We start from the raw sequence: 26,054 nt of genomic DNA on the forward strand, positions 1-26,054 counted from the left end.
CTATCTATCTATCTATCTATCTATCTATCTATCTATCTATCTATCTATCTATCTATCTATCTATCTATCTATCTATCTATCTATCTATCTATATACCTATCTGATGAATATTTACAAGACCGTTCCATATAAATTCTCTTGTTTTTAAATGTTAAAAATGTATTTACCTTTTTTATTTCTAAGGTGATCTTGACTAAAGTCCTATAAACTTTGCAAGGGACTTTGAAATTAATTAAATTAGCATCTTTTAAAGAAAACATGTTTGTTGGCAATTAACATTTATATACACAAAAAATCAATTCTGTTTTTAATAATATTATTTATTTTTCTTGTTTATTATAACGTTTACATCAAATAACATTGAAATATTTATACATGAAGTTAAAATAATACTTTTAGAATAATAAACGTGCACTAAACTTGACTCTAATCTAACAGCTGGGTCACAATATTTTTTTTTATTAAAACAAGTGGAAAATTTTGTTCATTTAAAGTGGTTTCTAATAAAAACATATTCTAATAAACGTGATTTTTTTACACAGTCTTTTTATCAGTGTTAATTAAATTATTTGTTAAAATTAAATAAAACGTCAAACAGAAATTGATATGACAACAGAGCGTTAGAGAAGTGTTGAAATTTTAACATTAAACGTTTTAAATTGTTTTTTTTTTTTTGTTTTTTCACTTAATTACATGTTATTTGTTTATAACAAATAAACAAATTATTAGTAAAATTCACAGAAAATAAAAAAAAACTGCTAAATAATCATTTAGACACGTGATCACTGATTAAATTTACTTAATGTTGTTTTTTAATATTATTATTTTTTTTTTCAATCTCTCAATGAGTCGTTGATATTGTGAAATTTTTCAAGTATTTAATATGAGCTGTCAAATAGTTACACTCACTTATACAAAATTTCATGTATTTTTACAAATACAGATCTAAAAAAATATCGCAGCGTAATATTTAAATGATAAATAACAAATTTAATTTAAAGATAACACGTCAATAGGTACACGGAAAGAAAAAAAAGTTGCTAGGGAAATTATATTAAATTTTTTAAACTATACATATTTAGTTATCACAACCATATTTTATTATTTCAAACATTCAAAATGTATGTCGCAAAAATTTTATTCTTGTCACAATCATTTTTATAGCTTTTTTAATATTCAACTTTTAAGGAATTTCCCATAGACAATGGTTTGCTATTTTTGAAATTATATTCGTAAACAAATATTAAAAAGTATTTAACAACAACAAAATAAAGCAAGATTTAGAAATAAATGTAAAACACCAACATCTAATCAAACTTGTATAATGAGTTTATTATTGTTCACAATATGAGAAAAAAACACCTTGACAAATCACGTGTTCAAAAAGCCTTACAATTTTTTTTTTTAAATTTTCCAATTTGTAAAGTTACAAAATGATTACATGCATTTGAATTTTATTAATAATTCAACAGGAAACCAAACATTATTTTTCGTTTTAAATAATAAAAACTACAGAAAAACACGTGTTTTTTGATAAATAAATTTTATTATACAAAAGGAAAAAACATCATTGACGTCAAGGTATTTGTGTAAAAAAAACACTATATTTTTTCCAATATCTTTTGTTATCACCTGCTAATATTGTTCATAGTTGTATAGTCCATAAAACGTATTTATTTGCTTAAGTTTGATAGTGTGTTTTTAAATAATTAACACTTTATACTCGTTTCTTATATACAACATTTATTTATAGAGTTTATTTTTTGAAACTGTTTTAAACCAGTTTGGTTTTTATTTCTTAAAAATGTAGATAATTTTTTTTTAAATTAAAAAAAATCCATGGTTTGTTTTTTTTTTTAAATTTATAAAAGGTTTAAGTTTAAAATAATATCTAATATTTGTTTGAACAACTGTATGTAAATACTTTTGTAAATATAACCCTTTAAACTAAAAATCAAGGTTAAGTTGTATACTATGCCAGCATACACGCTAAGAAATTACGGCACGTTTTTCAAAATAAATTTTAAGACTAAATAGGCATCAGCAGCTAATAAAAAATAAGCTCTTTGTCCATCAGCAGACTAGACTATAGACTAGACTATAGACTAGACTATAGACTAAACTATAGACTAGACTATAGACTAGACTATATACTAAACTATAGACTCGACTATAGACTAGACTATAGACTAGACTATAGAATAGACTATAGATTAGACTATAGACTAGACTATAGACTAGACTATAGACTAGACTAGACTACCGACTATACTATAGACTAGACTGTAGACTAGACTGTAGACTAGACTATAGACTAGACTATAGACTAGACTAAAGACTAGACTATATACTAGACTATAGACTAGACTATAGGCTAGACTATAGGCTAGACTATAGACTAGACTATGGAGTAGACTATGGACTAGACTATGGACTAGACTATGGACTAGACTATAGACTAGACTATAGACTAGACTATAGACTAGACTATGGACTAGACTATAGATTAGACTATAGACTAGACTATAGACTAGACTATAGACTATAAACTAGACTATAGACTAGACTATAGACTAGACTATAGACTTGATTATAGACTAGGCTATAGACTAGACTATAGACTTGATTATAGACTTGATTATATACTATACTATAGATTAGACTATAGACTAGACTATAGACAAGACTATATACTAGACTATAGACAAGACTATAGACTAGACTATAGACTAGACTATAGACTACACTATAGACAAGACTATAGACTAGACTATAGACTAGACTATAGACTAGACTATAGACTAGACTATAGACTAGACTATAGACAAGACTATAGGCTAGACTATAGACAAGACTATGGACTAGACTATAGCCTAGACCATAGACTAGTATAGTGTTTAGTAAAGAGCTTTCTGCGGCCATTTTAAATGTGTTGAAGAAGCTTTTCATTCGACAAATTTTAATTACTTGGTTAAGTATAATTTAATTCGCCGCCATTAGTATTACTAAAGTAAGCACGTAAACAATCTGTTTGTATGTAGGTACATCATGGATGGAAAAATGTAATTTTTATGTAATGTAAAAAGCAAGATAATTTATATCTCAAGAATTTACTCTAGTTAAGTTTAATCCAGTTCACTCTCTTGTTTGTTTATTGACTATTCCACAGAGACTTATCTATGGGCTAGTCTATTGTAAAAGCATATTCAGTTTCCAAAATATTATTATGTTACTACGATATTTTTCATTGTAATTCAAATAGTGATTGTCAAAAGTACAATGGTTCTATAAGTCCATTATGAAATATACATTTGGGAAAGCTTTTAGAAATTATCTAACTATTGAATTTTCCATCCCTGAGTAAAAAATATATATGCAGTGAAAACCCCACAATGTAAATAAAATGTGAAATATAATACAAAAACAAATTAAGAAATTAAACTCATTATTATGGTATTTGTTATTGCTTTTCCGTTGTAATGCTACGCAGTGAAATGAATAAAAAAATGTGTATAAAACGTGATCAGTTTAAAAATATTTCATTAATTAAAACTGAACAGAAAAAATGCCGTTTCGAAAACATGACCTTATTTGTTTTTTATTTAATTATAAAATATTTAAAATATTAAACAATTAATAAAAATAAATGAATATTTTGTAAATGTTATTTAAAAAAGGCATGAATGAGATTTACAAATAATTTTAACAATTGTTTTCTTTTTCACTATTACATTTCTAGTTACTAACTGTTAAAAAACTAACTATTAAAATTCCATTAATGAATGCTGTAATTTCTGTTTTTTCCTTTTAAAATTGTTTCTTAAAATATAAACACAGATAAGCGAGAAAAAGAGAAAGAAAGAGCTGGAAATAACAAGATTTTATTTTTGCTTTAAAAAAAATTATCAGTTTAAAATAAAGTTTATGTATTTTATTTAATGACGTTTTCGAATGACTGTTTATAAATTAAGTGCAGAAAACAATATAGTATTTTTATTTAATGAAATTAAAAATAAATACAACTTAATAATTATAAAAAAGAAAACACCATTAAACAATTAAAAAAAACACAATTTCAAAATGAAAGAAAGAAATAATAAACCAAAAACGTGCAATGGAATTTTTTTGCTTTTGTTTTAGCTTTTTAAACTGTAATAGTTAAACGAATATAAACGCTAATGAAAATGCTAACATATTTATACTTATGTATATGTAAGTATGTACATATGTATGTACTTTAAAAATACAAAAATCTAATATGTACGAATGTGTGTAGATATGTTTATTTAAAAGTATCAGTTATATGTAGGTATGTACACGCACCTGTTGGGCCTCACGAGTTTTAAAAATAAACATGCCAGAAAAAAAGTAAAATAAATAAAAATATTTACTAACACGTATACGTGATGTAGTCATCATCTTAACAGGCACACTCATACGCTCATATGTGCTAAACTCATATCACTCATACTCCCAGAGAACTGAATACATAGTACATAAGTGTTGTTAATTTGAAAACATGAAATAGGATAAAACGTTAAAAGAAAATAAATAATAAAACTAACAACAAATTGCCTTAATATAACGGGCGAAAAAAACCTACAAATTTACAACATTGTTTTGTAAGACATGGGAGAGAAATATGGTGAGCGAGAGATATTCAAAATGTAAAGAGTATTATTACACCTATACATACAATACTGTGTATAACATTTTTGTTATACACAAAGAAATAATTGCATATATTTTAACATACATACAGCTATACAAAAAGAAAATTTATGTACTAAATATAATACCGCTAAATACTTGCTGTCTTTTTACATACAAACAACCGTACAATTGTATGTGTTTTTTGTTTTTGTTAAACTACCATATTTGTAATAGTGTTGTTGTCAAGTGCTAAAATTTCATGATTACGACACGTGCACACGTTTCTTATTCGTTTTGCTTATTTCGTTTGCTTTAATAACAAGTTATATTTAAACATTAATTTTATTTTTTTTTTAAATATTGTACAATATTAAGAAAATATTTTCTATTCTATTAGGATAATGGAATAATTAATATACTAGTATATATACTAGTTAGCAGCCTAGTCTATATACTAATTAATACACTAGACAATTGACTAGTTAATAAACAGTTTAAAGGCTAGTCCATATACTAGTTAATAGCCTAGTTAATACAGTAGTTGATAGACTAGTTAATAGACTACATGATAGACTAGTTAATATATTAGTTAATAAATTATACAATAAACTAGTTAATGGTCTAGTCTAAAGTCTAATTAATGTGTTAGTTTAAAAACTCGTTAACAAACTAGTCTATAGACTAGTTAATAGACTAGCCTATAGGACAGTTAATAGACTAGTCTATAGGCTAGTTAATAGACTCGTCTATAGGCTAGTTAATAGACTCGTCTATAGGCTGGTTAATAAACTCGTCTATAGGCTAGTTAATAGACTAGCCCATAGATGACTAATCCACAGATTAGTTAATAGAATAATCAATCGTCTATACCATAAACTTGACGATAGACTAATCCATAGAATTGTCAATAGACGAGCTAATAAACTAGCCTATAGACTAAGCTACAGACTAGAACATAGACTAGCCCATGTATTCTGAATAGACATAAACTATTACTAGACAATACACTAGTCCATAGATTAGTTAATAGACTATTTAATCGATTAATAAATAGACTAGATCATACATTTGACAATAGACTAGTCCATACACTATTAAAAAGGCTTGTTAACTAACTAGTCAAAACACTTGCACTAAGACTAGTTAAAAGACTAGCTAATATACTTGCCAATAAACTAGTAAATAGTTAACCGACTAGTCTATAGACTAACTGTCAAGTTTTTTTTTGCGACTGTACTTCTCTTTACAAAATTTTAGTGTAAAAAATTAATTTAAAATGGCAAATTGTTTATTAATTTTCAGTCATTTTAGTTTCTAAGAATTTTACGTTTTCACATATTATTTTGTAATAATTCTCACTTTATTTGTATTTATCACCAAAAAATTTTCGATTGTATTTGCATTATATTTTAAATTTATTTTTGTGTAGTTTTTTCAACGTGTTGTCTTATTGAACATTTGTCATATATAAATGTAATATTTTCTAAAAACTAATTAAAATATATTTCCTTTGGTAAGAAATATTTTTTTTTTAACTAGATAGCTTAGAAAATATTAAACAAATGTAGCAAAAAACAAACACACATTTCATTTGAAATAAATGACATCATTAAAAGATTGTTGATTTTTTTTAACAACAATTAATTTGTTATGTCTCTGGGTTGTCTATTTTTGTAGAGGTTTTTTTGTTTTTTTTTTTTAATAATAATGGTTAACAAAAATAATTATCACCAAGTGTTTTATTTTTATTTTAAGCTTATCATTTAAACAAATATTTATTAAAAGCTTTAGCTGTCGCTTATCTTTATTTCTTTGAACGAAAATAAAATATGTATTATTAATATATTTTTGGTAAATTTTTATTTAACATAAATAAGTATTTTTATGTTGTTTTTGTTGTTGTGATATTTATAAAATACTTAAATTTCCTGTTGCATTTACTCTTGCCAAGTTGTTGATAATAAGATCCCTAAATCGTAAATAACGAGAGCCAGCTGAGTATTAATATTAACAAAAAAATGATAACAGATTTTAAAACAAAACTTTAAGCATCAAGTTATATTATCATTTTTATAAACAAAACAGCTGGCTCATCGCCCAACAAACCAGAGATCTTAGCTGATAGAGAAAACAATCAAAAAAACTTTTGTTGTTGTTGTTTTTGTTGTGTGATTACTTTACAATAGTGTTGAGTAACAGTTTTGTTTTTGTATATATGTATGTATGTAGCAGCACTGTTTGTTATTATAATTTAATTAGTTTGTTTACGTTTATGATTTACCGTTATTTGTTGTTTTTATTACTTTCTCATTTACATATTTTGTTTGTTACATTAATGCAGTGTTGTATTTTTGTTTGTTTTGGTGTTTATAAAATTAATACAGTGTTGTATTTATAGGATTTGCAGCACTTTTTCTTTTGATATATGCACGTCACGCTTTTTAAAATGTTATTTTCTTTTCTTTTCTTTTTTTTTTTGCTTTTTATTAATTAATGTTTATTTGGTTGGAATTTATTTTCTATTTTATTTAATCGCCTGACTTGTTACCATAAATTTGTTTAAATTATATGTTTATATTATAAAGAGTTTTTGTTATTATTGTATTTTTGTATAAATTTATAAGTATTTATGTGTATGTGTTTGTTTGTCAGCATTGACGTCTGTTTATTATATCTGATAGATTTATATTTATTTATATAATTGTTGTTGCAGTATGAGTATATCAAAAATGTTTATGGTTTTTTTTGATAACAAATGATATCAGTATTTTTCCCCTTTCCTTTGATAATAATTCTTGTTTGTTTGTTCTAAATGTCAACAACAGATATACAGAACAGAGATATAGACAAAAAAAAATATTCAATGCGTCATTTTTATAATTTTTATTAAATGAAAATTTCTTAAATTTTTATTCATTAAAATCAAAATTATATTATTTAGTCATCAATTTGAAAAAAAAAGAAAATTTAATAAAGAACAAAAAATCACTGAGTCATTTTATTTGAATATCTTTGTTTGATGTACATATGTATCTATAACAAAAATATTTAAAAATTTAATTAAATGCATTCGTAATGGAACATTTAATTTAACGATTATATATTCGATGACGATCTTATTTATTTTCTAATACTTTTTAAAATTCTATTATAATTAAAAATATTTTTTTCATTTAATTTGAAAATAAAAAAATAAATAAACAACTCAATAAAAATATATGTATTATTTAAACGATTATAACAAATCACGTTTCCTTCGACATTTTTTTTAACAAACTTTTTTTTTTCGCTTAATAAATGTGTTTACACGTTCCAAGACAGCTACTAGAAATTTCTAACATAAATTTTAATAAAAATAAAAATTGTATAGACAAACAAACAACTATTTAACATAAACAAGATAACTAATAAAAGTATTATTGTTGCCAGGTCAATATGAAACAACAGCAATTTAATAAACAGTGTGTGAAAAAATTATGTCGACAAAGAGAGATGACATTGTGTATATGTCAGACATTCGTTTTATATCATTTGAAATTTTTATTAAGTGATATAACTAAAACATTTGCCAAACTTGCAATTCAGCTCTTTTTACACAAATCGACTTTGTCCTTTATTCTTTACTTCATTCTAAAAATTGTTTAAAGACTTTACATATTCCATAAAAGTTTTAAACTTTTAATAATGTCAATAACTTAGAAAATCTTATTAAAAAAAAACTTGTTAGAACTTGAGTTTCCAACTGAAAACAACGCCTGTCAAATAAACGTGAGCAATTTATGCAAAACTACAAAATTTATTTACATTAATGATTTGCTAATTTATTTTTTTTCTTTTCTAAATGAACTATAAAACTGTTGTATCTATTCAATATTATTCTAAAAATAATACTTGAGCTATGAATTTGAAAAATTGTATTAAAACAAAACGAATATTTTAATAATGATATAAAAATAAACAAATACTAAAAGGAACACTCACACATACATACATAAGTATATGTATAAACTCACTATTATTCAAACCATAAAAATGTCTATTTATTTGCATTATTTATAAATAAATTTTATATAAAATTGCTAGAAAACAAAAAAGAAAAAAAAAAAAAAAAACAGTATAACAGAAACGTGGGCATCATTAAAACACCCAAAACAAAAGGCAAAAAAAATACAAATTCTATTTTTGAATTTATAATACATTATTCATGATTTTTTTCCGCTGATGTTGTATAATAAAACGCACGATAGAATAAACGTGATATTTAAATTACAGAAAGAGAAAAACAAATCAAAAACACACATTCAAATACGACAACAGCCATTTTGTGTGTAACGCCGTAACCTTGTTTTTAAATTAATTGTCATACATTTTAAAGTTTATTCCGTTTTTTTACAACTATGGGGGAATTTTTCTTTTTTTTCCAAGTTAACATGTCAGAAATGTCAACCTCACATACTAAAAATTTTGTTTATGTTAATATTTGCTACATAGTATGTTTTTGTTTTTTTTTTTTGTTAGATTTACAAAACTGTGTCATTTATTTCAATACAAATTTGATTAAAGTTATTACATATTTAATATTTTTCATACACTCTATTTTATTTATTTTTGTTTTCAATTACGTTGTAGGGGTCATTAATCTGTGTATAGTATGAAGTTATATAGACTAGATCACCAGTCTGTCGTTTAATCTAGTCTATAGTCTATTCTATAATCTATTTCATAGTATAGTGTATAGTCTAATCTATAGTCTAGTCTATTGTCTATTCTATAGTCTAGTCTATAGTCTAGTCTATAGTCTAGTCTATAGTCTAGTCTACTTCATAGTCTAGTGTATAGTCTAGACTATAGTCTAGTCTATAGTCTAGTCTATTTCATAGTCTAGTGTATAGTCTAATCTATAGTCAAGTCTATAGTCTATTCTATAGTCTAGTCTATAGTCTAGTCTATAGTCTAGTCTATAGTCTAGACTATAGTCTAGTCTATAGTCTAGTCTATAGTCTAGACTATAGTCTAGTCTATAGTCTAGTCTATAGTCTAGACTATAGTCTAGACTATAGTCTAGTCTATAGTCTAGTCTATAGTCTAGTCTATAGTCTAGTCTATAGTCTAGTCTATAGTCTAGTCTATAGTCTAGTCTATAGTCTAGTCTATAGTCTAGTCTATAGTCTAATCAATAGTCTAATCTATAGTCTTGTCTATAGTCTAGTCTATAGTCTAATCTATAGTCTAATCTATAGTCTAGTCTATAGTCTAGTCTATAGTCTAATCTATAGTCTAGTCTATAGTCTAGTCTATAGTCTAATCTATAGTCTAGTCTATAGTCTAGTCTATAGTCTAGTCTATAGTCTTGTCTATGTCTAATCTATAGTCTAGTCTATATTCTGGTTTATAGTCTAGTCTATAATCTAGACTAGTCTATAGTCTAGTCTATAGTCTATTCTAAAAACTAGTATATAGTCTATTCTATAGTCTAGTCTATAATCTAATCTATAGTCTAGTCTATAGTCTAGTCTATATTCTAGTCTATATTCTAGTCTATATTCTAGTCTATAGTCTAGTTTATAGTCTAATCTATAGTCTAGTTTATAGTCTAATCTATAGTCTAGTCTATAGTCTAGTTTATAGTCTAATCTATAGTCTAGTTTATAGTCTAATCTATAGTCTAGTCTATAGTCTAGTCTATAGTCTAGTCTATAGTCTAGTCTATAGTCTAGTCTATAGTCTAGTCTATAGTCCAGCCTATAGTCTAGTCTATAGTCTAGTCTATAGTCTAGTCTATAGTCTAGTCTATAGTCTAGTCTATAGTCTAGTCTATAGTCTAGTCTATAGTCTAGTCTATAGTCTAGTCTATAGTTTATAGTCTAGTCTATAGTCTAGTCTATAGTCTAGTCTATAGTCTATAGTCTAGTCTATAGTCTAGTCTATAGTCTAGTCTATAGTCTAGTCTATAGTCTAGTCTATAGTCTAGTCTATAGTCTAGTCTATTGTTTAGTCTATAGTTTAGTCTATAGTGTAGTCTATAGTTTAGTCTATAGTGTAGTCTATAATTTAGTCTATAGTTTAGTCTATAGTTTAGTTTATTGTCTAGTCTATAGTCTAGTCTATAGTCTAGTCTATAGTCTAGTCTATAGTCTAGTCTATAGTCTAGTCTATAGTCTAGTCTATAGTCTAGTCTATAGTCTAGTCTAAAGTGTATTCTATAGTCTTTTTTAAAGTCTAGCCTACAGTTTAGTCTATATTCTCTGTTGAGTAAAATCACTAGTACATTACAATCAATCCGAACTGCAGGGTTGTGTTTTATTGTTATTATTGCTGCTGTTAGTTGTCTTTTGTTCTATTCACGTGTATATGGTTTTAACAAAGAAAGTGTGTCCTTTAAAAGGTCATCTGTGACCCATGTTCAAATTTCACTGAATATTTTATCATTTAATTTATCGAATGTATCTATTTTTATTCGAAAATAAAATTTTTAGTAAAAGTATAAGGTTGCATTTTTCTTTTAATGTTTCTTATTTATTTATGCATAGATTACAAAAAGAATGATGAATTCAGCACTGACTCGGGCAAGCCATGGCAAGTATTATTTCCATAAGACTTCTTAATGAAGTTTCTAACAGGGAATTTGATTATTTGTTTTCCTTATTTGAGATGTTACTGAGACCTATGTTTCGATTTTTATGGCCTATGTTATCATTTAATATTTCTTTATATGGAAAAACATGTTATATTTTCTAATGCTTCGTTTTTCGCTATTAAATACAAATTCATCAATCATGTTTAGGGACTTTAGATAAAGTTAATATTTTAAACTTTAAGATAAAAAGTCGGATAATAATTTCATTTATTTATATTTTATATCTGCGTAGTTTGATTTGAAGGCTAAACGTGACCGTCATGCTTTTAGCAATGATTTCATTATACAAACTTGGGAATATTTGTGAATTGAATTACTTTTTCGCATTTTCTAATAGATTGGAGGAAAGAGGATTGAATTATAATTATAGAAATATGTTCATATACATAATATATGTATGTTCTTTGTTTAGTATTTTATCAAATAAAGTTTCCAAAAAAATTGTTTGTATTATTCTAATCAAAAATTTAATGGTCCTTAAAAACGAGACAATTATGTTGTATATATATTTATATATACATATATAGGGGAATATTTTCTACATATGTACGTATGTATATAAAGTATAGAGCTACTCTTATTTAAACGACCTTGAGTTTTAACAAAACAATATATACGACACTAACAAAAAATATTTATAAATAAACTAAATAAATAAAGAAATACGTAAATAATATATTTATATAGATACATACATAAGTATGCATTTATGTACTATATAGATGTACAATATTTATATAGGGAATATATTAAAAAAACTAAATACAAGAAAAACAAAAAAAAAATATAAAACTGAACAAAATATAATAAAATAGAGAATACGTAAAGAAAAACTTACTTCTCATACTTCACCGAGTGTGGAGCATGTCCATTTGCTTCGCTCCAATACGGTTCCATAATTTCGTTTTCAATTTTCTGACGCCTGCTAATAATCGTTTGCTTCTCAATGATGTTGCTGTTGTTGTTATAGCGTGGGCCCGAAATATCACTAAGGTTCAACGTCAATGACGACGACGATAAAGTGGGTGATGATGATGATGACGATGTTAAGAAGAACGATTGTTTGTTAATTTTAGCAGGAGTTGCTAATGAACAGGATGTAATAGTTGGCGGCAGCGTTGAAGCTTTTAAGACAATTTGCTGTTGTGGTGGAATGTTGATGTTTTTTTTTTGTTTTTAAGTAAGTTTGTTTTTAAAAAATTTATAAAATTTTGTTATTTTTTTTATTTATTATTAAACACAGTATAAAACAATTTAAGAAATATACACTCAAACAGGTTGTTGTTTTGTGGAGAGTAAAAATGAAACTGAGACAAACAATATTTATGTTTGTATGTCTGGCTGCCTTTTATTTTGTTTAATTTGTTTTTGTTTTAAGGAATAACACTACAGCTCAGAGTTTAACCGTTAAAATTGAGAGTAAAAGGAGGAGAGCAACAGTTAGTAATTACGGTAATTTTGTTAAGACATTGAACACGTTTGATTTTATGGGGTTGTGATTAATTTTTTTTAAAGGTGGGAATTTTTGTTAATTTTTTTAAATTTAAATGCTTTTTTTATTGGTTTTACACTGATTTTTAATAATGTTTTTTTTTATGTATAATAAAATTGTTTAAACTTTCTTTTAATTTATTATAAAGACAGGTGTAATTTGTCGGTGTTTTTTTTTCTAATGGATTTTTAGAGAAATTCTTACGTTGTAACTTGCACGCGTAGCACTATTCGTTTGCTTACAACACTTTTTCACGTTTGCTTGTATGTTTATTTGTAAATTGTGTGCACACGACCAACTTACATTACACACCTGCACACTCGCACTCTTCTTACTCTTACACTGAGAGAAATAACAAACACTTGACTGCGTTGAGAGCAAATAATTATAAAACGAAAAATAAGAAACGTTTTCGTATTGTTGTTGTTTTTTGTGTTAAGCAAACTCTCACTGGCTGCTTGTTGTTTTCAAATTTTTTTCGTATTTATTCACTAGATATTTCTACTACACACATCGATACAATAGTTAAAAAAAAATACCAAAGTCCACACGAAATTAATTGTGTATGTGTGCTGATTTTGTTGTTGCTATTGCTGTATGCTCTTTTTCAACTTTTTTTTATTTGATTTCGAAATTAAATTTTTGTGAATTTTTTCTTTGTTACACCAACCAAAATTAATGCTTTAAAAACGTGAGCATTTAATTTTTTTCCTTCAAAAAAATTTTTTTATTAACACCGTATGTTTTGTGTTTATTTTATATATTTTTATGTTTGTGTTGTTGCTATTGTTGTTTTATTAATGAAAAAAAAAACTTGTTTACTTGTGAAATATGTATTTAAACTTTTGGAATTTTCCATGCGTTTTATATTGTATTGTTGTTGTTGTTGCGTTTGTAGAGCTGCTGCTATTATTGTTGTTGTTGTTGATTTTTCTTTTATTAATTGTATTTTATTATAATTTTTTTTCTTACTTTACACTAGGCACCGCCCGGTTTTTTTTTGTAATAATTCCTTAACTTTGTTTTCATTTATTAATTTATAAACATAAATTTAAAACACCTGTTTCTTTTTAAAATATTTTTGCCTTTTAAAACCTTGATTACTTTTTAATTAAAATTATTTAATTTATTATTTAATATTTATATATTTGCATGAGACTGAAACGTGTTTTCTGGTCTGTTAAACTTTAAACACGTACAAACAATTCTTTTTTATTTTCTTTCTTCTCTCTTAGGAATTTTCACGTTTTTTACTTGTATTTTTGTAATTCACAACCTTTTTCACGTTTTTTCTTTTAATTTCAATTCAAATTTTTTGTTAATTTATAAAAAAAAATATTTAACTATGTATGTACATTTTTTTTTCTGTATTACAAAAATTATTTAAATTCATTCACTTTTTTCTTCTTTTTTTTGTTTTTGTTAATTTGAATTTTATTTCATACAAAACAACGTTGCGCTATTTAAAAATAACTTCACCCGTTTGCCACCAGTGACTGAATTGAAATGAATTTTATTTGAGGAAATTTTCTAAAATTAACACGAGACATACACACGTATCCGTACACACACTCTCACAACGTTATTGTAGATACTCTATTGAAAAAAAAGAAATAAATACTAAAAAACCGAACTGTTGTTGTCGTGCTAGCTTGTTTGTTTGTGCTGGGTATTGCTGTTGCTGCTATTGTTGTTCTTGTTGTTGTTGCTGATAGCGATAAGTTGTCAGACGTATAATATACAAACCGAACCTAAACCTCATACTGTCTGTTACATACCATCCCAATAGGAATTGTAAATAACTGATAAGATTTGTTTGTTTACATCGAAAATTGATTTCAAGTGAATTTCGGGTTTTAAAACGAGCCCTAAAATGATATGAGACATTAACATACATTAATATATCTGTATATAAAAAAATAATATAGTTCTGTTAGATAATATTCATAATACCACTGTAACATAAATTTTTATTTCAAACATTATTTATGTGAAGGTTAAAATACGACTTTATATGGATCAGATTAAGGCCCGTATTCAGAAAGAATGTAAAATAATATTTGAAATTTTGTATGAAAAACAGTAACAAAAACTGAATAGATTTTATACAAAACTTTAAAAATGGTTTTCTTTTCTTCTTTCTAAATTTTGGGTATAGTTCTCTTTTGTACGAAATTTCTTTCTTTAGTCTTCTGTTCTACGATACTACAAACTAACAAATTTTGGGGAACTTCAAATTGTATGTTTTTAAGGTTATAAATACCTCTGTCCAGGACAAGTTTGTTCGTACGATATTGAGTAACTTGGTGATGAGGAACTTTTCTTATCTCCATTTTTGGTAATGGTGGTGGAGTCGTCTCATTCATATTTAGGATATATATTTATATGAGTAAAACCCATCCAGTTTCCCCAAATAACTTCGAACTATTAAACAGTTCAATTTTTGATTTTAAGAAATATTGTACCCACATCTATCTAAATGGTTAGGTTGATAGGAGGATGTATACTACATCAAAACCGAAAAAATATTCCTAGATCACAATGGGGCCTGTTGTGCGCTCCTTATCATGAAAAAAGGAACTAAATGAATTTTTTCAGTGTTTAGAAACTAAGTTTCCTGAACGTAGTTCCTAAGATTCTTCTAATCAGTGTTAGTCAGGAATGTTATTTCCGTAATAACATCACTTCCAAGAGTTTGTGGATCTAATTTCGAGGAATGCTGGCAGTGGCAAAGAAAGTGCTCCAGAGTTTCACTGTCCTCTCTACATGCTCTACATACGTCTGAAGCCGTACGTCCGATTTTGCATAAATGTGCTCGTAAACTTTGTGTGTCCACTCAGAATTTACTATCATCATAACTTCCGACTTGCTCATTAGGGTCACTATTCCAACAGGTCTTATGGCATTCTCTTACCCATATTTTTAGTACAGCTTTTAATATAGAAGATCTATCTAAATAATACTGCCGATTTTCGTAAGAATCTGAATACAAATTACACTTTAGAAAATAAAGATCAACAATTCACTTATAAACAGTAGTATTACGATATTCGGCATAACTTTAATATTAACGTAAATACCTCTATGAAACCTCTTTATAAGGATTTTAAAATAAAGTAAAAACTGTTTAAAATAATCCCAATTTTAATTAAACACTCTGATTTAGGGTATCATATGGTCGGTCATAGACGACTATACGTACTCAATTGTAAATTTATACTTTATTCTTACAGACTGTCCAGAGTTTTAACGTGAGCACCTGTCGTGTCGGCCTTATCTCACGGTGGTCTTTTTCATCCACAGGGTAGACTTGAGAACGGTCTACCATCGCCCCTTTGTCTTCAATGAAGGTGGCAATTTTTGCACATTGGCTATGACTGGTCCATGCGCAAGTACTTTGCTGGAGTACTCGAGCTATCTAATCTCTTGCCAAAGTAGTCAAGTTGAAAGACAACCACACTACCATGGCTCTGTTGATTCGGCAACAGCACCTAGAGACGTAACCGGGGGACCGAAGCACGATCCATCAATAAGCCGTAGACGTTGTTCTTACTCGCAGTGACACGCTGTGGTAAGTCTGATATGAACAGAGTATACTCTGAACATATCTGGACAAGGAAGGAAAATTAATCGGTATCACTTGTATATGATACCTTTCTCCATCATCATTCAACCCAGCACACATCTCATTTATTCGACACATTCATAAGAGAAAAACATACGACACACTCATTTAGATATACGGGTGGGTGAGGCCCGCATACCTCTACATTCACACCGTATCATATACAATTGACTCCAACCCATTTCCAACGCTTAGTCCCACAGTCACTCCTCTGTGGGGTATCTGTTGTTTTCGGCAACAGCACCGAACTTATCCCGAAATATTGACTATTATCATGCATCAGTCTTTTATCCGCCACTTACTCTTCCCGCGAATTTGGGTTTAAACCACAGCCACTACGTGGATTCCGAAGGATTCTCAACCAACTGACCAGCCAGGACATAGTCCAGCGGGCAACTGGCCACCCGTAGTACCAGATTATGCGGTGCTTTGGTCTGACCTCTGGCAATCTATGCAGGGACTAAGCCAAACAGTAGACTGTAACCAATTTTTCAGTCCCGGTCAGACCGGAGGTATTATTCTTATAATAGATTATTTATGGTTTATTGAGCACTTTTTTCCAAAAAATATCATACAATAAACCATCATATACTGGGGTTATATTTTGGCCGCTGATATCCCCATTATTAGTTTGCACGAGAATCTACAAAAGGTACGTTCAGACCTATCAATTATTTGACGAAAAAGACGTAACCACTTTTTTTAATTTATTTATGATTCTGGTTAGGTCATTTTTGTCAAATATTTGATAGCCCCATTCTAAAAAGAGTATTAAAATTTACTTTGAAGAAGTAAAAGAATTCAAAATTCCAAGCCCCATATTCATTAATATATTAATCGCTTATTATAGGTTATAATGCACATTTTCCATGCAAAAAAAAACCTACAGTAAATCATCAATAATTTTATTAAGCATTTATAAATATGGGCGGCAAGTTGTTATTAATTTCCTAAGGGGTTTAAATTTTGAGTTCGTTGAAAATTAGTCCATGTTCGTTAAAAACGTTTAGACGTGTTCGTTTGAACCAACAAACACTTGTTCATGTGTTGTCAGATTTATAAATTTTATTTTTCTCTTTATTATTGTTTTTGTTTTTTGTATCTTTTGCTTTTGTAGATTTTTACAATTTTTTTGTACTTTTTTTCTTTTTGCTGTTAATGCCTTCGTACTCTGATACAAGTTCGTGTGTGAATAAAATTGTTTGTTATAAAAAAAGATACTACTATGTGAACGTAATAAATACAATTTTGTAAAAATTTTGAGGGGCAGTTTGAGGAGTTTTCTTTGTAAAATTTTCAAATTTTTTAAAAAAAGGTTCTCAAAAATATATTTTTTTTATGAATGAACTAATAATTAATAATGTGTTTAGATTTTTTTTCTGGAAAATTTTCAACCTGCTCTCGTATATTAGGTTCATATAATCATGTTATGTCTCACTAAAATAGCAAAAACAATTGAAATAATATTAAAAAAAACTGCTTCTGTCTGGAATTTTGCTAGGCGAACGAAGTTCGTAAAAATACAATATATTTGTGCATATGTACATACATACATACATACATACATACATACGTATAGTCGGGCGTAGCCGACCATTTGATACCCTACACCAGTCAGTATGTATGTTAAAAATGGGGATTATTTAAAAAAATAAAGCATTTGGTTTGTTTTTTAACTTTATTTCGGAATATTTTTACTTTTTTTTGGCAAAAAAAGAGATTTTTTAAGAGGGCTCAAAGGGGAGTAGGGCAAAATATGGCCCTATCTTTAAAAATGTTGGTAGGGGGAGTTAGATCTTCTTCAATATTATTTATGTAGAAATTAAAAGTCTTATTAGTGTTTGTAAGTGAATTTTGACCTTTAAGTCATTTTCTGAAGGGAAGTTTGTATGGGGGATAGGGTCAAATGAAGCCCGATCATTACAAAAATCGATAGTGTCATTTAAAATTCTATAAAACTAAGTTTTGTCGACTTTTTTTAACATAATAGATCATTTAAATTAATTATAAGCCAAAAGGCCCTAATTGGGGGGTACGGTTGTATGGGAGCTAGTCGAAATAATGGACCGAGTTTAACCATTTTCAATAGGCTTCGTCCTTGGGCCAAGACAAGCGTGTGTGCCAAATTTCATCCAATTATCTTGAAAATTGCGGCACAAGGTTTACATGGACAGCCAGCCAGCCAGACGGACGGACATAGCTTAATCGACTCAGAAAATGATTCTAAGCCGAGTGGTATACTTTAAGGTGGGTATAGGACGATTATTTTTGTATGTTACAAACATCAGCACAAACACAATATACCCTCCCCACTAAAGTGGTGTAGGGTATAAAAATGAATAAAATAAATACAATGTATTGGACGAATGTGAATAAAAAAAACAAAAGAATAAACCAAAATCATGTTTCAGTTGAAACAAAACCAAAATAATCATAAAAGATAAACAAAACGTTTTTATTTCTTGTTTAAACAAATAAATGAAATAATATGTACATATGTATATCTGTATGATTGTACTGATATCGATGAAATTTTAAAGTGAAAACGTGTATGATTTTTAAATAAATACATTATTTATTAATGATTAATATTTGCACTTTTATTAGCATTTTTATGTTATTTTTTTATATAGCAATTTGATAAGCAAAATATTATTCCATATTTTTAATTCATTTGAGATCATTTTTTTTTATTGACATTTATGATTAACACCTTTGGATACCTAATTCACATACTATAATAGCACTCCCATCCTTGTCATTTACTGCATTTATAAACAAATGCTTAATGTATTTGCCATATCTGTGAAATTTATATTCAAATATAAACTCATTTCTTTTCTATGTCGCTATATTTTTCTTAAAAATACAAAATACATTTTATAATTTTCTCAGTGCATGAAGTCATCCGCGAGTCAATTAATAAAATTTTGAGTATTTTTTTTTATAAACATCCATACAAGTAAATATATTTTTTTCTGTTTGTTTTGTTGATGTTGAAATTTGTTTTGAAAGGAAAGTTTGTTGAATTTTTAAGATTAAACTAATATTATTGACACGAAATTTCGAGACGTTCTTAAAAAAAGTAGTAAACAATTTTTGAAATATATTTTTTTCTGTGTATCTAAATCAGCGGTAAAGAAATAGCATTGCTTTCTGACGTCATATATAATAATGCTATTTATAACAGATTATTTTTTACCAGGTATAAAATTCCATTCCGATTGAAATTGAATTTATATTTTCTACATCTTTAGAAAAATAAAAATCTGTTTTTAAAGTGGAATTGTATTGTATGTTTTTCTATCATATTTTGATTTATTTTGAACCAGTTCTAGTCCTTTTAGAAGTAACCCATACACGCGTTTGCGGAATAGTCTTAATTTTTGCAGAAAGATTCGTGTTATTGACGTGTATCTTTAAAATTTCGACCAAGTTGTTTCCTTATTCAAGCGCTTCCCTAGAGGAAGTATTAAGTGTGTAACAGTAAAAAATTACTCAAAAAGAATTAATATTATAGTCCGGTATTTTAATGTATAAATAATAAAATTTGCATAAATAGCACGCGAGAGTGAGAACTAAGAAAGAGTAACGAAATTAAAAGAAATCCGTTATAAAATCTATATAAAACGGAAATGCCAAGCAAAAATATTATGTTTCTTTCAATTCCGTTTTCCGTTCACATTTTTTACTACATTTTCTTTTATTTCTTGTTAGCAAATGGCAGCAACCTATTAATTGTCTATTATATACATATAAGCACGTTCTATTGGCATATGTCTGATACTTATATGTACATAGTAAGTATGTTTGTAGGTGCACAACCATAACAACAACAGCAATACAAATTACGAAAACAATAGATATAAAAAAACAACACCATATTAACATTATCATAAAATATACTGATATCAAGAAAAAAAAAACTTATAATTACAATGGTCCCAAATATGGTCCACGAACAATATCCAACGATATAGTCAAAGTAACCAAATTCTTTATAAATAATGGTCTTATGAACTAAATTTTGACTTTATACAAGATGTATGGATCTTTCAACTATGAAGTTCCGGAAAAGTTCAATCTTTAAAATCTTAATGGTTCTAAAGGAAATAAATTGACAAATATCTAGTTCAACAATCGATGATATATAGTTTTGATTATACATATATCATATCTATATAACTAGTCGATTTTTATGCACAAAATTTTATCGGTCGGGTTTTGTTCATAGGGAATCCAAAGCAGACATGCAGCTTTCTTCTATTTATTCCATACAAAATGGTATAACAGTTCAGGTAGACCTTATAATGTTAAGTTTGAAAAGAAAAAAACAACACACACACACACAACAATAAAAAAAGTATCAATCACGTGTGGGTACGTGACAAATGCTTCAACTCGATGTTGCTGTTGGCAGTTGTACATAAAGAGTTCACATACAACCCCACTTGAAAATCACGTTTCATTTCATGTTGCCTTGCCCCACTTCAAACAAATTTTTTTCATAGTTTGCTTTTTGTTTTTATTTTACGTTGTTTGAACATGTTTTTGTGTGTTTTAAATAGAAATACTAACACATGTATAAAACATTAACGAATACAAAATGACCAACTTTATAATGGGTTGGACAACAGTCACACGTACATCAACAGGTCATTAAAAGATTTTTATAAAATGTCAAGTCTAGACTTTAGATTAGAATATAACCTAAGCTATAGACTACGATAAAGACTAGAATATAGACCAGACTATAGAATAGACTATAGACTAGACTATAGACTAGACTATAGACTAGACTATAGACTAGACTATAGACTAGACTATAGACTAGACTATAGACGAGACTATAGACTAGACTAGACTATAGACTAGACTATAGACTAGACTATAGACTAGACTATAGACTAGACTATAGACTAGACTATAGACTAGACTATAGACTAGACTATAGACTAGACTATAGACTAGACTATAGACTAGACTATAGACTAGACTATAGACTAGACTATAGACTAGACTATAGACTAGACTATAGACTAGACTATAGACTAGACTATAGACTAGACTATAGACTAGACTATAGACTAGACTATAGACTAGACTATAGACTAGACTATAGACTAGACTATAGACTAGACTTAAGACTAGACTATAGACTAGACTATAGACTAGACTATAGACTAGACTATAGACTAGACTATAGACTAGACTATAGACTAGACTATAGACTAGACTATAGACTAGACTATAGACTAGACTATAGACTAGACTATAGACTAGACTATAGACTAGACTATAGACTAGACTAGACTATAGACTAGACTATAGACTAGACTATAGACTAGACTATAGACTAGACTATAGACTAGACTATAGACTAGACTATAGACTAGACTATAGATAGACTACTAGACTAGACTATAGACTAGACTATAGACTAGACTATAGACTAGACTATAGACTAGACTATAGACTAGACTATAGACTAGACTATAGACTAGACTATAGACTAGACTATAGACTAGACTATAGACTAGACTATAGACTAGACTATAGACTAGACTATAGACTAGACTATAGACTAGACTATAGACTAGACTATAGACTAGACTATAGACTAGACTATAGACTAGACTATAGACTAGACTATAGACTAGACTATAGACTAGACTATAGACTAGACTATAGACTAGACTATAGACTAGACTATAGACTAGACTAGACTAAACTAGAGACTAGACTATAGACTAGACTATAGACTAGACTATAGACTAGACTATAGACTAGACTATAGACTAGACTATAGACTAGACTATAGACTAGACTATAGACTAGACTATAGACTAGACTATAGACTAGACTATAGACTAGACTATAGACTAGACTATAGACTAGACTATAGACTAGACTATAGACTAGACTATAGACTAGACTATAGACTAGACTATAGACTAGACTATAGACTAGACTATAGACTAGACTATAGACTAGACTATAGACTAGACTATAGACTAGACTATAGACTAGACTATGACTAGACTATAGACTAGACTATAGACTAGACTATAGACTAGACTATAGACTAGACTATAGACTAGACTAGACTATAGACTAGACTATAGACTAGACTATAGACTAGACTATAGACTAGACTATAGACTAGACTATAGACTAGACTATAGACTAGACTATAGACTAGACTATAGACTAGACTATAGACTAGACTATAGACTAGACTATAGACTAACTATAGACTAGACTATAGACTAGACTATAGACTAGACTATTGACTAGACTATAGACTAGACTATAGACTAGACTATTGACTAGACTATTGACTAGACTATAGACTAGACTATAGACTAGACTATTGACTAGACTATTGACTAGACTATAGACTAGACTATAGACTAGACTATAGTCTATAGTCAAGACTATTTAATTTTTTACTTGGTAAATAAACTTTTAGTAACAGTACTGCTAAAACCTATACGAATGATTTTAAGTGCGAATTACTCATTTGTTTTTTTTTTTTTGTATTTTTTGTTTGTGTAGTTAATCGACCTAAATGTGATCATCATTGGTCTCTTACGTACTATAGAATTGACGTTCCCATTTTTATCGTTTTTTTATTTATTTAGTTTGTTTTTGTATAAATTTAATTTTGTGTATGTATATCAATTAAGATTGTATGAATGTTGGATACTTCATCCGTTTTGTGTGATTGTGGTTGGTCTGTCTGTCTTTTCGAAATTTTTCGAAACAATTTTTTGTTTATTGTTCTCATCACAAACATAACAAACACATTTCGCTATCACACGTTTTTCACATTTCTATATGAATTCTATTATTAAGACAAACAAACACAACACACATTTACAGTGTCTCCAACTAATAATACCTTTCTAAAAACAGATTAAAGTTTAACTTGAGAAATTGTTAATTTGCAAATAACAAAATTACTTTTTTGTTGTTTTTGTTTTGCCTTTTTTCGTTTTTCGTTCTGTTCACACTAAAATGAATTAAAAAAAATATATATATATAAGTATATAACTATGTATATATGTAAATTAGCAATTCCACTCCTTTAGTAAGTGGCTGATTGTGTTCGTTTTAGAGCGTACACTAGTGAGAAAAAGTGAACGTACAGATTTCATTAAACACATTTTGAGCTTTTGTGATTTGACAAATTGCCAAGAATGTGGTTTCTTGGTATCGATTTTCTGTAAACTTAATTCGAATTGTATTAATTTTAAACTATAAATTTGTTGTTTTAAAATACTATTTAAAACACTTAAAGATTTGTTTACATTTGCAAATAAAATTTGGTCTGTACGCAAACTATTTTAAGACACTGTTCGTTTTCATTGCACGTTTCTGACAGTGTGTACGTTCATTAATATATGTATGTATGTTTGTCGGTACGAAATGTTGTGGGTATTATATTTTTCTTTATTTGTGTATTAAGCAAAAATTCATTTCAACTGACGTAATACCTCACGCGATTCCAGCGTGTCAGCGATATTCAAACATCATCAACTTAAATTTCATTTCTCATTGAATAGTCACGTGTTGTTGTTATAATTCCACAAATGTTAATTTATATTTGACAATGTATATCTACATATAATAGAAGTACGAGACAAATTTTAATCGTAACGAACAGAAACGAAACGAAAATATTAATACTTAATTAACCTTTTACGAAAAAAACGGGTTGTTAGAAAAATATTTAATTAAATTAAGTTTTAAACAATAAAAACCAACTGTTTTAGTGAATGAATTGAAAAAATTCCATTCGTAAATAAGAAGAAACAAGATGACTGATATTTTGTTGTTTTAATTTAAATATTAGTACTTTTCACTTTTAAAGATTGCAAAAGAAGCTCATAGAAAGAAATGTTATTTATGATTTGTAAATAGTTCCTTAATTATGCTATAGTATACACTACAGTATACAATGGCAACAGTTTTCTAAAGAAAACTTAACAGCAAAGGTTTCCTTTTGTAAAAAAACAAGAAATAATTAAAATGACGAAAGTGTTCCTAAAAAAAAAGTTTACGCTTTTGTGTCAAATAATTGACAGGTGTCAACATACCTTCACTTTATAAAGACGTTTCGCCAAAGGCAAATCGTTAAAATATATATTTAAACTTTGTTAAACAACAATATCTAACTGTTCTATAAATAGTTAATAAAAATTTGACATTGCCAACAATTAATTAAATTAATAAAGACATTTTATATTTATGTATCTAGTAGTTTTCCAATATGGAAATTTTCTTGTTGATTTTAGTAATTGTCACATAAAAATTTTGCGGACAATATGTTGTTTTATTCAGTAACATCAACAGCACAACCATGGAAAAACACTGTATGTAGCACAATAACAACAAACAATATAATGGAAGTACAATAGAATTATATATAATTGAATGTCATAGAGTCGCAGCCATAAAAAATCTTGCAAGTCACTGTATGTAGTTAGATAACTTTATACATATTCATGAATTCAGAAGTATCAATGTAAAATGTAACAATTTTTTTCTATGTTCCCTATTATCACAAGAGTTAAAACGTTTCAAATCTTGGATCATTTTAATGTGATGTTTCTAGATATCGATCGAGTAGTTTGAGCACAAAATTTACCTGTATTTTGTTACTATAACAAAACAATATACAAGTAATATTTTAACTCAAACTTTACGCACGTTATCTACAAACAACACATTAATGTGTGCATGTTACTGTAACAACAACAAAATACAAGCAAAATTTTAATTCAAACTACTTACACGTTATCTAGAAAAAAACACCTAATTTCCAAATCAAATTATAAATGATGTTTACCTCTCGAAACTTAATTTTATATAATTATAATTTAGTGAAAAACATAGGTCCATTTTCTGGCGAAAAAATAGGCTTTAGGGACAAAAGGATTAAAATCTGTGATCACTTTTATTTCCTTCCAAAAATCGTTTTTTCCGTGAAAATATAAAAGTTGATTTTCTGGCGAAAATATAGGCTCTAGGGCCAAAAGGATTAAAATCTGTAATCATTTTTATTTCCTTCCAAAAATCGACTTTTGAGTGAAAACATAAAAGTCCATTTTCTGGCGAAATTATAGGCTCTAGGGCCAAAAGGATGAAAAACCTGTGATCACTTTTATTTTCTTCCAAAAATTGATTTTTCCGTGAAAACATAAAAGTCCATTTTCTGGCGAAACTATAGGCCCTATGGCCAAAAGGATTAAAATCTGTGATCACTTTCATTTCCTTCCAAAAATCGATTTTTCTATGAAAGCATAAAAGTTCATTTTCTGGCGAAACTATAGGCTCTAGGGACAAAAGGATTAAAATCTGTGATCACTTTTATTTCCTTTCAAAAATCGATTTTTCCGTGAAAACATAAAAGTCCATTTTCTGGCGAAACTATAGGCTCTAGGGCCAAAAGGATTAAAATCTGTGATCACTTTTTTTTTGGGGAAAAATCGATTATTGAGCGAAAACATAAAAGTTCATTTTCTGGAGAAACTATAGGCTCTAGAACCAAAACGATTAAAATCTGTGATCACTTTCATTTCCTTCCAAAAATCGATTTTTGAGTGAAAACATAAAAGTTCATTTTCTGGCGAAACTATTGG

General features: G+C 27.8%; 1 protein-coding gene across 2 annotated transcripts in view; it reads right to left on the reverse strand.

Moving 5' to 3' along the window:
* The window catches only part of LOC111677595 (transcription factor cwo), a 29,374-nt gene extending 15,890 nt beyond the window's left edge, over window positions 1-13,484 (reverse strand). The window contains exon 1 of one of the 2 annotated variants that reach the window (XM_046948169.1): window positions 12,129-13,484. In XM_046948169.1, the coding sequence (XP_046804125.1) occupies window positions 12,129-12,187 (59 nt within the window). In that variant the 5' untranslated portion in view covers window positions 12,188-13,484. The remainder of the gene's footprint in view (window positions 1-12,128) is intronic. The other variant, XM_046948170.1, reaches the window with a different exon arrangement.
* Window positions 13,485-26,054: the final 12,570 nt, after the last annotated feature.

This window comes from Lucilia cuprina, chromosome 4 (genome assembly GCF_022045245.1).
Source record: "Lucilia cuprina isolate Lc7/37 chromosome 4, ASM2204524v1, whole genome shotgun sequence".
NCBI classification, from domain to species: domain Eukaryota; kingdom Metazoa; phylum Arthropoda; class Insecta; order Diptera; family Calliphoridae; genus Lucilia; species Lucilia cuprina.